Source organism: Delphinapterus leucas, chromosome 2 (genome assembly GCF_059928025.1).
Source record: "Delphinapterus leucas isolate spDelLeu-1000000601 "Yukka" chromosome 2, BTC_Dleu_Yukka2, whole genome shotgun sequence".
NCBI classification, from domain to species: Eukaryota; Metazoa; Chordata; class Mammalia; order Artiodactyla; family Monodontidae; genus Delphinapterus; species Delphinapterus leucas.
Window position 1 is genome coordinate 94555741 of NC_143130.1, and position 16809 is coordinate 94572549.

At 40.0% G+C, this 16809-nt stretch overlaps 1 protein-coding gene across 13 annotated transcripts in view; it reads right to left on the reverse strand.

Moving 5' to 3' along the window:
- The window catches only part of WDR76 (WD repeat domain 76), a 79641-nt gene extending 63420 nt beyond the window's left edge, over window positions 1-16221 (reverse strand). For 11 of the 13 annotated variants that reach the window (XM_089907305.1, XM_089907306.1, XM_089907297.1 and 8 more), the window contains exons 1-4: window positions 15384-16008; window positions 14759-15169; window positions 1426-1518; window positions 83-138 (exon numbers count right to left, since the gene is read on the reverse strand). In XM_089907305.1, coding sequence (XP_089763431.1) covers window positions 83-138; window positions 1426-1518; window positions 14759-15169; window positions 15384-15704 — 881 coding nt within the window. In that variant the 5' untranslated portion in view covers window positions 15705-16008. The other 2 variants (XM_089907308.1, XM_089907307.1) reach the window with 2 other exon arrangements.
- Window positions 16222-16809: the final 588 nt, after the last annotated feature.

Below are 16809 nucleotides of genomic sequence, written 5' to 3' on the forward strand. Positions count from 1 at the left end.
TACTATGTTGAACCAGTTTTTCAAATTATAAAACAACTCAGCAATATATCATGGTACAGGAAATGTAAACCAAATCTTTTACCTTTTGGATTCAGGAGGCTGTCTCTTCTTTATCATTTCACGGAGTCTTGCAGCTGACTGCAAAATACACCAAACATACACACGTAAAAAAGCACTATCTTATAACTACATAGCTTACCTTCTAAAATATTAGGTATCTGCTACTGTTTCCACACTAAACCAAGATCTATATAGCAACTAAAGAACCGTGAGATATACCTGTTCTTCTAGTAGACATGAGGCAAATACACTATCAATAATAAAGACAAGTATATAATACTATCTAATGTACTGACATTCTGATACCTTGGACCAAGTTGCTAACAAGTTTACATCATTAAACATTAAACATTTATCAAATATACTACAAATTTAAAAGTTTAAATTCTACTACAGGCAATCCTACTTTGGTGTTTTCCAGAAAAGTTGCAGGTTATACTTCCACAAATCAAATCAGAATTTCTGTTAACTAAAATCAAAATCAGGGATACTTTTGTCTAAATTATGAATTTTCAACTGTTAGTGACTCAACAATTTAGTCCCTTATATTAACTCACCCTCCCTCCCCTGAAGATGCAAATACACACTGAATATTTAGGAATCTGGTATTCAGAGAAACCAAATAGTTATTTAATAAAGCCAAGGATTTAATGTATTTTGGGGGAAAACATCACACACCCTCCTAAACAGCTATTCTCTCATACATAGAAATTTTACCCCAGTGTGAAGACCTTCAGTGTAAATTATACCTTTAGTAATAATGATTATAAAACATTAGCATACTTCTGGCCACTTATCCTTAAAGTTTCCTATACAAAGCATATTCCCATATATTCTTTTTTTTTTTTTTTGGCCTTGCCACGCTGCATGAGGGATCTTAGTTCCCTGACCAGGGATTGAACCTGCACCCCCTGCAATGGAAGCTCGGAATCTTAACCATGAGACTTCCAGGAAAGTTCCTCACATCTATTCTTAAAGTTTAAAAAAAAAGCCGTCCTCTCTCTCCTCTACCACACATCCCTTAACCCATCTCTCCCACTTCACCTTTAACCTTTAGTTAAAGCAACCACTTGGAACATACCCTGTTTCTTTGAATCCAAGACAACTATTCATAAGACACCATTATCTTATGTACTACCAAAATGGGGTGAGGGGAGGCTGCCAGTTATAGTTTTAATATGCCAATTTCAAAAAAAATGTCTTGGAATCAATAAAATATGGTAACCTCTTTCTATTAAGTGAAAATCTTGCTCCTAGCTTTACCCTCCCTCATTTGACACTATGAAACCTGATACTATGAGTATTTTATCAACCTACTGGCAAGAGGAATAGTATCTCAGTTTTAATTAGAAACTCCACACAAACCTCAGACAACTGAAGAGAAGCAAAAAAGTTTGCATTTTCTGATATGTTCTTCAGTCTCTTCTTTTCGTATGGTGACAATCCTGAAAAATCATCCTATGAAATTACACCAAAAAGATTATGTTACTTTATATAATCCATAGCAAAAGTGCCTCGCAAAACTAGTTGTTGCATTCTCCACATGTATATTTTCCTTTGAATTGCACCTAGTCTAATTATGTTATCTTACCAAACAGGACATAATCTTTGCTGCATTGAATATTGAGATAAAGAGTCTGAGTTTCGGATAATCACAGAATATATGTATGGCTTCCCAATTAAATAACAAGTGATCTGATGTCAGAAGTCAGGTAGTGTAACCTAATAGCACATTACTTCCTACTGGCCGTTAATTGTACTATTTCTCAAAGTTATCTTTTTATTAAACAAAACAAGAAAAAACTCAATAACAGAAATTTTAAAATTCATTGAAACGGTTAAAGAAATTCAGAAAAGAGAACAAAGAAAGAGAAACACATGGGCAAAAAAGACAACTTTGAACTAGAAAATCTTGGAGGTCCAATATCCAACTAATAGTTGTAGGGGGAAAAAAGGAGCAGAGAAAATGGAGAGAAAATCATTAGAGAAATAATACAAGAAAATTTCTCAAAACTGAAGAAATGAGTTACCAGATTAAAAGGGCCTGACGTGTATGCAACACAATGAATGAAAAAAGACTCAAGCCTAGGCACATCATCACAAAATTTCTCAGTTCCTGAGATGGGTGAGTTAAGAGAAGATCCCAAAAGCTTGCAGAGGGAAAAATAGACCACAAAGAACCAAGAATCAGAATGATACTAACTTCTCAATATTGAGGAAGCTAGAAAACGATGAAAGAATGTGTTATAAATGATAAGGAAAAATTAAATTATTTTCAACTTACAATTCTAAATCCAGTTAAGCCAGCAATCAAATAAAAAGCATAAAGACTTTTTCAGACATGCAAACTATCTTTCATACACCTGTTTTCAGGAAGTTACTATAAGCTGCACTTCATCAAAATGAGATAATAAACCAAGAAAGAGAAAGACAGGATCCAGGCTACAGAAGCTCCAACACAGGACAGATAAAAGATAAAAGAAATTTAAAGGAAAGCAGTAAAAAGAAGGCCAAGAAAGAGTAAAACAGTCCAGAAAGAAGTAGGAAGATGGAGGGCCCCAGAAAATATTTCATGAATAAAATATATATATACACATGAAACCATTAGAATTATGTGATTTACATTGAGAGGAATTTTGCAACTCAGGTAAAGCTTGGACTATACGTAATAAGGATCTGGGAAGGGAAAACATGGGGTGGGGGGAGAAGGGGACAGCACACATGTGTAAACTTCACTTTCCATAGTAAGTCAATAGATAATGTGGGGGAGAAAAGCTAAAATGGCTTAAAGTGCAATTTGTCTGTTGAGCAGCAACCACAAATAGAGAGGTATGTGACAGAAAATTGTTGGCTGTTTTGATTTGTTCCTGTGTATACATGTGTGTACATACGGAATTACCTCTATGTAAGATACATACACACACACACGTGGAATTATATGATGTAAACACATATGTACATGCATCAATAACACACACATAAAATAACAGTGGCAGCAAAGGTTATTTTGACATTGCCTTTAAAATTGCTTCTCAGAGAAAAACATCACCACCATCATCATCAAGAACTTCCTAAGAATCTATTTCAAAATGGTGCATTTGGAGATCAAAGAAACAAATTTAAATGATTCTACTTACCACAGGAAAAATTAAGAAAATTAACAAAAATCATCAGACATTTTTTTGAGGTATGTGTAATTCAAACTATTCTCACCCATTACGCACCCCTCAAAAACTTGCAACATCAAACACTGAGCAAAGAATATCAGACAAAGTGGGCTCTCAAAGTAAATATATTATAGAAAATAGATATCTTTTTAATTCTATTATCTTGACACTTGAGAAGTTACTGCATCTATAAAACAGGAAAAGAAATGCTATCTTTAAAAAAACGAAAGAAGGAAAATAACTTGAATTTAAAATATGCTTGGGGGCTTCCCTGGTGGCGCAGTGGTTGAGAGTCCGCCTGCCGATGCAGGGGACACGGGTTCGTGTCCCAGTCCAGGAAAATCCCACATGCCGTGGAGCGGCTGGCCCCGTGAGCCATGGCCGCTAAGCCTGTGCATCCGGAGCCTGTGCTCCACAACGGGAGAGGCCACAACAGTGAGAGGCCCGCGTACCGCAAATGCTTCATGCCAAAAATTTACAAACTGTATGAAAACAAATAGAACATTCTCCAAATGACAAAACTGTAGAGATGGAAAACAAATTAGTGGTTGCCAGGGGTTAAGGATGGTGAGAGGGAGGGCAGTGGGCGTAACTATAAAGGGGTAGCCTAACAGAGATCTTTGTAGAGATGGAGTATTTCTGTATCATGATTGTGGTGGTGGCTACATGAATCTATACATGTGATAAAATGATACAGAACTATACACACACCTTATACCAATATGAATTTCCTGGTTTTGATATTGCAATGTAGTTATTTAAGATGTACTCATTGGGGGAGTTCCCTGATGGCCAAGTGGTTAGGACTCTGCACTCTCACTGCCAAGGGCCCGGTTCAATCAAAAAACAAACAAGATGTCCTCAATGGGAAAAACTGGGTGAAGAATACATGAGACCTCTCTGTACTACTTTTGCAAATTGCTATGAATCTGTAATCACTTTGAAATAAAATTTTTTAAAAATATACATTTCTCAGCTAACATCATACTTAATGGTGAAAAACTGAAAGGTTTTCCCCTAAACTTCAGAACAAGATAAATATGTCTGCTCTCGCCACTTCTGTTAAACATTGTACTGGAAGTTCTAGCAAGGACAATTAGACAAAAAAGGAAATAAAAGACATCCAGATTGGAAAGGAAGAAATATAACTATCTTTATTGCCAATGACATAATCTTATACGTAGAAAATCCTAAAGAATCCACACAAAAAAATTAGAATAAATGACTTCAGCAAAGCTGTAATATACAAGATCAACATACAAAAATAAGTTGTATTTCTATAATTATCAATGAACAGTCAGAAAATGAAATTAAGAAAACAATACCATTCATAATAGCATCAAAAAGAAAAATATACTTTGACACAAATTTAACCAAAGAAGTGCAAGGCTTGTACCCAGAAAATTACAAAATATTGAAGGAAATTAAAGAAGATCTAAGTAAATGGAAAGACATCTCATGTTCATAGATTGAAAAACTTAATATTGTTAAAATGGCAATACTTTCCAAATTGACCTACAGATTCAGTGCAATATCTGTCAAAATTCTAAATGTCATTTTTGCAGAAATGGATAAGCTGATCCTAAAATTCATATGGCAATGCAAGGGACACAGAATGGTCAAACAATCTTGAAAAAGAAGAACCAAGTTAAAAGACTCACACTTCCTGATTTCAAAACTTAACTACAAAGCTACAGTAGTTAAAACAGTGTGGAACTGGCATAAGGATAGGCAGATAGATCAACTAAATAAAACTGAGTCTAGAAATGAACCTATATACCTATGGTGAATTTGTTTTCAATAAGGAAGTCCAGACCATTCAACGTGAAAGAAGAGTCTTGACAACAAATGGTTCTAGGACAAAAAGATATCCATATGCAAAAGTATGAATTTGGACCCCATCTCATATCATATACAAAAATTAACTCAAAATAGATCAAAGACCTAAATTTAACAGCTAAAGCTATAAAATTCTGAGAAGGAAATATAGGTGTAAGTCTTCATAACCCTGGCGTAGGCAATGGTTTCTTAGATATGACACCAAAGCACCAGCAACAAAAGAAAAAATAAACTGACCTCGAATTAAAATTTTTAAATGAAATTTAAATTTAAAACATTTGTATGTCAAAGGACATTATCAAGAAAGTGAAAAGAAAGTCCCAGAATGAGAGAAAATATTTGCAAATAATATATCTAATAAGGACCTAGTGTCCAGAATACATAAAGGACTCTTACAATTCAACAAGAAAAAGACAACTTAGGGGCTTCCCTGGTGACGCAGTGGTTGAGAGTCCGCCTGCCGATGCAGGGGACACGGGTTTGTGCCCTGGTCCGGGAAGATCCCACATGCCGTGAAGCGGCTGGGCCCGTAAGCCATGGCCGCTGAGCCTGCGCGTCCAGAGCCTGTGCTCCACAACGGGAGAGGCCACAACAGTGAGGGGCCCACATACGGCAAAAAAAAAAAGGACAACTTAGAGGACACCTTCAAGATGGCGGAGGAGTAAGACATGGAGATCACCTTCCTCCCCACAAATACATCAGAAATACATCTACATGTGGAACAACTCCTACAGAACACCTACTGAACGCTGCCAGAAGACCTCAGACTTCCCAAAAGGCAAGAAACTCCCCACGTACCTGGGTATGGCAACAGAAAAAAGAAAAACAGAGACAAAAGAATAGGGACAGGGCCTGCACCTCTGGGAGGGAGCTGTGAAGGAGGAAAAGTTTCCACACACTAGGAAGGGCAAAGCGGAGAGATTTCCGCACAGAGGATTGGTGCCGACCAGCACTCACCAGTCTGAGAGGATTCTCTGCTCACCTGTTGGGGTGGGTGGGGACTGGGAGCTGAGGCTCAGGCTTCGGAGGTCAGATCCCAGGGAGAGGACTGGAGTTGGCCGTGTGAACACAGCCTGAAGGGGGATAATGCGCCACAACTAGCCGGGAGGGAGTCCAGGAAAAAGTCTGGACCTGCCTAGAGGCAAGAGACCACTGTTTTGGGGTACGAGGAGAGGGGATTCAGAACACCACTTAAACAAGCTCCAGAGACGGGCGCAAGCCACACCTTTCAGCGTGGTCACCAGAGATGGGCATGAAACACTAAGACTGCTGCCGCAGCCACCAAGAAGCCTGTGTGCAAGCACAGGTCACTATCCACACCTTCCCTCCCGGGAGCCTGTGCAGCCCGCCACTGCCAGGGTCCCGTGATGCAGGGACAACTTCCCAGGAGAACACACAGCACACCTCATGCTGTTGCAATGACATGCTGGCTTCTGCCGCCGCAGGCTCGCCGTGCATTCCATGCCCCTCCCTCCCCCCGGCCTGAGTGAGCCAGAGCCCCCTAATCAGCTGCTACTTTAACGCCGTCCTGTCTGAGCGAAGAACAGACGCCCTCAGGTGACCGACACGCAGAGGCAGGGCCAAATCCAAAGATGAACCGCAGGAGCTGTATGAACAAAGAAGAGAAAGGGAAATTTCTCCCAGCAGCCTCAGGAGCAGCGGATTAAATCTCCACAACTTGATGTACCCTGTATCTGTGGAATACCTGAATAGACAACGAATCAACCCAAAATTGAGACAGTGGATTTTGGGAGCAACTGTAGACTTAGAGTTTGCTTTCTGCATCTAATTTGTTTCTGGTTTCATGTTTATCTTAGTTTAGTATTTAGAGTTAATTGTCATTAGTAGATTTCTTTATTAATTTGGTTGCTCTCTTCCTCCTTTTTTTATATATATATAGATTTTTTTTCCTTTTTCTCTTTTTGTGAGTGTGTACGTGCATGCTTCTTTGTGTGATTTTGTCTGTACAGCTTTGCTTTTACCATTTGTCCTAGTGTTCTGTCTCCGTTTTTGTTTTTTAAGTACAGTTTTTAGTGCTTGCTATCATTGGTGGATTTGTTTTTTGGTTTGGTTGCTCTCTTCTTTCTTTCTTTTTTTATTATTTTTTCATTTTTTATTTTTAATAATTATTTTTTTATCTTAAGAACTCTATTTTTTTTTCTTTCTTTCATTTTTTTCTCGCTTTTCTTCTGAGCCATGTGGCTAACAGGGTCTTGGTGCTCCAGCTGGGTATCAAGCCTATGCCTCTGAGGTGGGAGATCAGAGCTCAGGATGTTGGTCCACCAGAGACCTCTCAGCTCCATGTAATATCAAATGGCAAAAGCTCTCCCAGAGATCTCCATCTCAACGCTAAGACCCAACTCTACTCAACAACCAGCAAGCTACAGTGCTGGACACCCTATGCCAAACAACTAACAAGACAGGAACACAACCCCACCCGTTAGCAGAGAGGCTGCCTAAAATCATAATAAGGTCACAGACACCCCAAAACACACCACTGGACGTGGTCTTGCACACCAGAAAGACAAGATCCAGCCTCATCCACCAGAAGACAGGCACTAGTCCCCTCCACCAGGAAGCCTTCACAACCCACTGAACCAACCTTGGCCATTAGGGGCAAACACCAAAAACAACGGGAACTACGAACATGCAGCCTGCGAACAGGAGACCCCAAACACAGTAAGTTAAGCAAAATGGGAAGACAGAGAAATACACAGCAGATGAAAGAGCAACATAAAAACCCACCAGGCCAAACAATTGAAGAGGAAATAGGCAGTCTACCTGAAAAAGAATTCTGAGTAATGATAGTAAAGATGATCGAAAATCTTGGAAATAGAATGCAGAAAATAAAGAAACGTTTAACAAGGACCTAGAAGAACTAAAGAGCAAACAAACAATGATGAACACAATAAATGAAATCAAAAATTCTCTAGAAGGAATCAACAGCAGAATAACTGAGGCAGAAGAATGGATAAGTGACCTGGAAGATAAAATAGTGGAAATAACCACTGCAGAGCAGAATAAAGAAAAAAGAATGAAAAGAATTGAGGACAGTCTCAGAGACCTCTGGGACAACATAAACACACCAACATTCAAATAATAGGGGTCCCAGAAGAAGAAGAGTAAAAGAAACGGACTGAGAAAATATTTGAAGAGATTATAGTTGAAAACTTCTCTAATATGGGAGAGGAAATAGTCAATCGAGTCCAGGAATCACAGAGAGTCCCATACAGGATAAATCCAAGGAGAAACATGCCGAGACACACATTAATCAAACTAAAAAAAATTAAATTCAAAGAAAAAATATTAAAAACAACAAGGGAAAAGCAACAAATAACCTACAACGGAATCCCCATAACCTTCCAAGAAACAAAAGCCCAGGACTAGATGGCTTCACAGGAGAATTCTATCAAACATTTAGAGAAGAGCTAACACCTATCCTTCTCAAACTGTTCCAAAATATAGCAGAGGGAGGAACACTCCCAAACTCATTCTACAAGGCCACCATCACGCTGATGCCAAAACCAGACAAAGATGTCATTAAGAAAGAAAACTACAGGCCAATATCACTGATGAACACAGATGCAAAAATCCTCAACAAACTACTAGCAAACAGAATCCAACAGCACATTAAAAGGATCATACACCATGATGAAGTGGGGTTTATCCCAGGAATGCAAGGATTCTTCAGTATACGCAAATCAATCGATGTGATACACCATAATAACAAATGGAAGAATAAAAACCATACGATCACAATAGCTGCAGAAAAGGCTTACAACAAAATTCAACACCCATTTATGATAAAAACCCTCCAGAAAGTAGGCACAGAGGGAACTTACCTCAACATAATAAAGGCCATATATGACAAACCCACAGCCAACATTGTCCTCAATGGTGAAAAACTGAAACCATTTCCACTAAGATCAAGAATAAGACAAGGTTGCCCACTGTCACCACTATTATTCAACATAGTTTTGGAAGTTTTAGCCACAGCAATCAGAGAAGAAAAAGAAATAAAAGGAATCCAAATCAGTAAAGAAGAAGTAAAACTGTCACTGTTTGCAGATGACGTGATACTATACACAGAGAATCCAAAAGATGCTACCAGAAAACTACTAGAGGTAATCAATGAATTTGGTAAAGTAGCAGGATACAAAATTAACGCACAGAAACCTCTTGAATTCCTACACACTAATGATGAAAAATCTGAAAGTGAAATTAAGGAAACACCCCCATTTACCAGTGCAACAAAAAAAATAAAATATCTACGAATAAACCTACCTAAGTAGACAAAAGACCTGTATGCAGAAAACTATAAGACACTGATGAAAGAAATTAAAGATGATACAAATAGATGGAGATGTATACCATGCTCTTGGATTGGAAGAATCAATATTATGAAAATGACTATACTACCCAGAGCAATCTACAGATTCAGTTCAATCCCTATCAAACTACCACTGGCATTTTTCACAGAACTAGAACAAAAAATTTCACAATTTGTATGGAAGCACGAAAGACCTCAAAGCCAAAGCAATATTGAGAAAGAAAAATGGAGGTGGAGGAATCAGGCTCCTGGACTTCAGACTATACTACAAAGCTACAGTAATCAAGACAGTATGGTACTGGCACAAAAACAGAAGTATAGATCAATGCAACAGGACAGAAAGCCCAGAGATAAACCCATGCACATATGGTCACCTTATTTTTGATAAAGGAGGCAAGAATATACAATGGAGAAAAGACAGCCTCTTCAGTAAGCGGTGCTGGGAAAACTGGACAGCTATATGTAAAAGAATGAAATTAGAACACTCCCTAATACCATACACAAAAATAAACTCAAAATGGATTAAAGACCTAAATGTAAGGCCAGACACTATAAAACTCTTAGAGGAAAACAAAGGCAGAACACTCTATGACATAAATTACAGCGAGATCCTTTTTGACCCACCTCCTAGAGAAATGGAAATAAAAATAAACAAATGGGACCTAATGAAACTTAAAAGCTTTTGCACTGCAAAGGAAACCATAAACAAGACGAAAGGACAACCCTCAGAATGGGAGAAAGTATTTGCAAATGAAGCAACTGACAAAGGATTAATCTCCAAAATATACAAGCAGCTCATGCACCTCAATATCAAAAAACAACCCAATCCAAAAATGGGCTGAAGACCTAAATAGACATTTCTCCAAAGAAGATACACAGATTGCCAACAAACACATGAAAGAATGCTCAACATCAGTAATCATTAGAGAAATGCAAATCAAAACTACAATGAGGTATCACCTCACACCAGTCAGAATGGCCATCATCAAAAAATCTACAAACAATAAATGCTAGAGAGGTTGTGGAGAAAAGGGAACCCTCTTGCACTGTTGGTGGGAATGTAAATTGGTACAGCCACTATGGAGAAGAGTATGGAGGTTCCTTAAAAAACTAAAAATAGGGCTTCCCTGGTGGCACAGTGGTTGAGAGTTTGCCTGCCGATGCAGGGGACACGGGTTCGTGTCCCAGTCCGGGACGATCCCACATGCCGCGGAACGGCTGGGCCCGTGAGCCATGGCCACTGAGCCTGCCCATCCAGAGCCTGTGCTCCGCAACGGGAGAGGCCACAACAGTGAGAGGCCCACGTACCGAAAAAAAAAAAAAAAAAAAACACAATGAGGGGAGACTTCCCTGGTGGCGCAGTGGTTAAGATCCGCCTGCCAGTGCAGGGGACATGGGTTCGAGCCCTGGTCCAATAAGATTCCACATGCCACAGAGCAACTAAGCCCATGCACCACAACTACTGAGCCTGCGCTCTAGAGCCCATGTGCCACAACTACTGAAGCCCCCGTGCCTAGAGCCCGTGATCCACAACAAGAGAAGCCACTGCAGTGAGAAGCCCACGCACCCCAAGGAAGAGTAGCCCCCGCTCGCTGCAACTAGAGAAAGCCCGTGTGCAGCAACGAAGACCCAACACAGCCAAAAATTAATTAATTTTAAAAACCACAATGAGATACCACTTCGCATCCACTAGTATGGCTATAATCAAAACAATTAAAGACGGCTTCCCTGGTGGCACAGTGATTGAGAGTCTGCCTGCCGATGCAGGGGACGCGGGTGCGTGCCCCAGTCTGGGAAGATCCCACGTGCCGCGGAGCCGCTGGGCCCGTGAGCCATGGCTGCTGAGCCTGCGCGTCCGGAGCCTGTGCTCCGCAACGGGAGAGGCCACAACAGTGAGAGGCCTGCGTACCGCAAAAAAACAAACAAACAATTAAGGACATTAGGTTAAGTGAAATAAGTCACAAAAAGACAAATACTATACGATTCCACTTATATGAGGTACTTATAACAATCAAATTCAGAGACAGAAAGTAGAATGGTAGTTTTCACAGGCTGAAAGGAGGTAAGGGAATGGGGAGTTATTTAATGGGTATAGAGCTTCAGTTTTGCAAGATGAAGAGTTCTGGACATTCGTTTTACATCTATGTAAATGTACATAACACTACTGAACTGTACACTTAAAAATGGTAAAGATGGTAAATTATACATTGTGTATTTTACCTCAATTAAAAATTTTAATTTTTAAAAAAGACAAACAATAATAAGTATTGTTGAGGGTATAGAGAAATTGGATTTTTCATAGTGGTTATGTAAAAATGGTGCAGTCACTTTGGCAAACAATTTGACAATTCCAAAAAAAGTTAAACACAGTTACCATCTGACCCAGCAATTTCACTCCAAGGTATATACCAGGAGAATGGAAAACATCACACAAAATCTCACAAGTAAATGTTCATGGCAGCATTATTCTTAAGAGCAAAAAAGTGAAAGCAACCCAAATGTCCATCAACTGATGAATGCATAAACAAAATGTGGTATATCCATACAATGAAATATTATTCAGCCATAAAAAGGAATAAGTACCAATACATGCTACATGAATGAATGATGAAAACATGGTAAGTGAAGCCAGACCAAAAAAGCCATATATTGTATAATTCCATTTATATGAAATGTCCAGAACAGGCAAATCTATAGACAGAAAGTAGATTAGTGGTTTCCAGGGCTGAGGGAGGGAGGAATAGGGTTTGTAGTCACTGCTAACAGGTATGTGGTTTCTTTTTGGAGTGATGAAAATTTCTGAAATTGGATAGTCATGATGGCTGCACAGCCTTATGTATGTATACTAAAAAACACTGAATTACACAATTTAGTAAATTTTATGTTATGTGAATTCTATCTTAATAAAAAAATAAATATATGCTTGATGACAGAAACCAGATATTCACATAGTCTTAAAGTATCTTCCTCAAAGTATTTAGTAATTACAAAGGGAAAAATAGTAAGTTTACATTAGAGAATCCTGGCAGACACCACCTTAGCTAAATGATCAAGGTCAACATCACCAGTAAAATACCAACATCACGTACACCCTGATATGATGCACTGAGGAGGGCACTTTCATTTCTGTGGTATGCTTCCCCAAAATGCAAAATCTTACTCTAATCATGAGAAAACAGCAGATAAACCCAAATTGAGGGAAATTATACAAAATAACTGCCCAGCACTATTCAAAAGTGTCAAGGTCATGAAAGATTGAGAAACTGTTTCCAGATCTACAGAGACATGACAACTAAATCCACTGTATGATCCTGGACTGGATACTGGAAGAGGAAAAGGATATTAGTTGGAAAACTGGTGAAATCCTAATAAATTCTGTACGTTAGTTAACAGCACTGTACCAAGGTTAATTTCTTAGTTCGATAAACATTTTATGCTATGTATGATATTAACAAAAACCGAAGACGGGTGAAAGATATAGGAGAATTGTCTTTACTATTTTTGCAGCTCTTCTGTAAGTGTAAAATTTTTTTAAAACTGTTCAGAAATGCTTCATGACATTAAAATATTTAATAGAAGGACTGAGAGATGAAATTTAGCAAACTTCGCAGAAAAGGAGAATAAAATTCTAGACTTACAGGCACTTGTCTTTGATGTGACAGAAGCCACCCTTCACCTGAGCACAAATAAGCTTATAAACTAAATACTTTTCCTAAAGCATGGTACCACAAAGCCTTAACCATTTTACCCCAAAAAGATAATTATCGAAAGGGAAGAGAACAAAAGAATGAAATGTTCTATAAAAGATGTGAGCTCGGGCTTCCCTTGTGGTGCAGTGGTTAAGAATCCAACTGCCAATGCAGGGGACATGGGTTCGAGCCCTGGTCCGGGAATATCCCACAGGCCGCAGAGCAGCTGGGCTCGTGCATCACGGCTGCTGGGCCTGTGCTCTGGAGCCGGCGAGGCACAACTACTGAAGCCCGAGCACCTAGAGCCCGTGCTCCGCAACGGGAGAAACCACCGCAATGAGAGGCCAGCGTACCACAACGAGGAGGGGCCCCTGCGCACCACAGCTGCAGAGGGGCCGCGCGCATCAGCGAAGACCCAATGCAGCCAAAAATAAATAATAAATAAATTTATTTTTTTAAAAAAAAAGATGTGAGCTCTTTCAGCTTGTCCTAAGAAAATATATGCTGAGCATTTATGACTCTGACTATCTCCAGTCCTACCTCATGCTCTAATTTCTGACCCTGTTTACCTTACATCAAAATAAAATCTGTTTTATATTAGCCTCATATACTCAGAATCTTACAGTTTAAGAGGCCAAAGAGATAATCAAATCCACTGGTTCTCAAAGTGCAGTCCTGGACCGTTGTCTCTAGGAAGCCATTTTAGACATGCAAATTCTATACCCACTTCAAAACTTCTGAATCAGAAACTGGTGGTGGAGCCCTGCACAGGAGTTTTAACAAGCCTCCCAGGTAATTCTGATATAGGCTAAAGTTTGAGAACCACCAATCTTATCCAATTTCCTCACAGTAGAAGTGATCTGCTTAAAGGTACAAGGTTTCTTAGAAGCGGCCATGACTAAAACCCAGGCTTCCAACCCCCAGTCCAACGCATTTATGACTTAGCCCACCCTGTCCCACCACAGGTCCTAGTCCATTACAACACCGCCTCAATTATCCCATCTCCCTTTCCCTACCATCATTTTCTGTGCTAGTTCCATCAACTTTCCATCATGTGGTAGGGTTTTACCTTGTCTTGCATAAAATTTGTCACTTTAAATGAAGTACAACACTCCCGGCAGGCAATAGAAGCCAAAAGAATTAGATGCTTAATTCCTTAAACTGATGGAACTATTATTTTAAATAGAATTAGTGTTTCTCACGTATCTTCTCTACTCCATCACTTGTCTCCTTTACATAATTAAAGGAAATATTCAGCACATGAATGCAATCAATTAATGGTGATTTTCCTACCCTGACATGGAGTCATTCAAATGCTATATGTCCCACAACTCAGCTTCTTCTGGTACACTGTGCATAAATATGTAAAGGTGAGCATGACACCATAAAGTAGAAGTAAGCTCAAAAATAAATGCAATAAGCTGAGAGGAAGAAAAAGGGAAGCAGAGTGAAGATTAAGTCAATCCCCTCTTTCACAAATCGAAACCAAGAGTAAAATTAACCCAAGGAAGTTATGTTATACATTTAAAGAATAAAATTTCAGTTAAACATAAATTAGATGACAAAATAATCTGTTTGAGCTAATGAGACCCTTGATAACCTTAGCTTATCAGAACTTAAAAACATATTTTTAAATACGAAAAATTTGAATAAGCTAGTAATTAAATTCTTACCATGCCTGGTGTGGTACCTTCATCACTGTCTCCATCCTGGCTGCTTTCTGTATCAGCACTGAGAATCACTGTATCTGAAGTGCTCTTGTATTGCCACTTGTTACTTTCAGCATGAACATCTAAGGATGATTTTTGCAGAGTGGATTCTGCCTTGGAAGATGTGGCTTCCATCTTTGGGGTTAAAATCCTTCTGCAAGTTTTCTTTATTTCAGCCTTCTTACATTTCTTACATGCCACTTCATTGTTAGAATTCTTATCTAATAGGGATTTGGAGCGCTTAAGTTGATCTGGCTTGTAGCTACTGAGTGAAAAGGGAACAAGATACACCTTAGCTGTTTTTCCTAAAACTGTAGTCTGTACTGGTCTCAGAGACACATAAGCGATGTTTTGGTTTTCCTTATATTCATTCACCTATTCAGGTCAATAAAGGAAAACAGAGAGTATTAAAATTCCAGGTTTTAAGCCTTTTCTTACAGATCTGCATAAATAAATCTAATTCCTATTTCATAATGACAACACAAAGCCAAACTGATAGCCTGTAAGGAAACCTTTTTCCCTCCAAAATCTAGATACCTAATTCATTAACCTGAATAGAATTATTTATTATACTGGACACATTTCTTACCCATGAGTCGGCCAGACCAATAATAAAAATGACGACAGGGGCTTCCCTGGTGGCGCAGTGGTTGGGAGTCCGCCTGCCGATGCAGGGGATACGGGTTCGTGCCCCGGTCCGGGAGGATCCCACATGCCGCGGAGCGGCTGGGCCTGTGCGCCATGGCCGCTGAGCCTGCGCGTCCGGAGCCTGTGCTCCGCAGCGGGAGAGGCCACAACAGTGAGAGGCCCGCGTACCGCAAAAAAAAAAAAAAAAAAAAAAAAATGACGACAATTTGTAACTGAGGAGACTGAGTAACTGGAATTGTTTCAAGAGTGGGAAACTGACCATAACGACTGCAAAAGCAAATGCAGGCTTCCGGATCCCAGCCAGACACTATTTTGGGGGTTATTGATAAACATCTTCCTCAATGCTGAAGGTCTACTTTCCAGAGGAAAACCAGGACAGGCATCCCCGCTTATCTTTTAAAGCAACACCCCCAAAAACCCGTTAAACTGAGAGATGCCCCAGGGAGCAGGAAAGTTTTAGAGTCAGGAGGTGCCGGGTGGCAAGTCCTCCCATCCTCCTCGGCCTATGCCCAGCACACCCCTCACGAAGACTGAGGCAGGAACACACCCGAAGGGGACAAGCCTTTTCTCCCATTCACCTGGAGTCGCTGTCTGGAGCCCACCTTCTCCTCGGCCTCTGCGCGCGACCCAGACATCCTCCCTCCGCTTAGCAGCTGGCGTCTTCCCGCCAAGATTGCGGCGGGAGGCGGGGATGGGTGGAGGTGGGAGGGGTGGGGAGGGGTCTGGGGCGGGGGAGGCCAGGGCGGCGCAGGAGGGTTCCGATCCCAGCCGGTGGGAGGGGGAGAGAGCACTGGGCGTTACATTAGTCTCTTAAAGAGGCAAGGTTGCCAGCCTCACCACAAACTCAAATTCCTCATAGAAGGGACCGAATCGACATTTTTACCTTGGATCCCGGTGATTTTGATACTGCTGATGCCAGTATCTCACTTTGAAAAACACCTGCGCCTCTCCTAAGGAAAAACCACCTTGCCTAGCAACGTGAGCCTGGAAAAGATTCAGGAGCGCTTAAATACCATATGAAATAGAGAGGCAATGAAATCAATATATATGCAGACTTTACCTCAGCCCCTAGTTCCTTGTAATCCCATCACCAGAAAATTATGCCCAATGGCCACCGTATTTTCTTCCTGGGAATAGAAGCATTTTGATTTTTTTTTTTTTCAAGAGCTGATAACTTAAGCTGGTTTAAACTTCACCCACCAGTTAACTAAGTTGGTTTAAACTTCGCCCACCAGTTAACTAACATTTAGTGACGACCTTACAAAGCCCAAAGACTGGGGAAATGTTTTAAATAACTTTTGTGTCACAAAGCATCATAAATAAGATTTCAGGGCACTGTATTTCTTATAGTCACTGTCATATTAAAC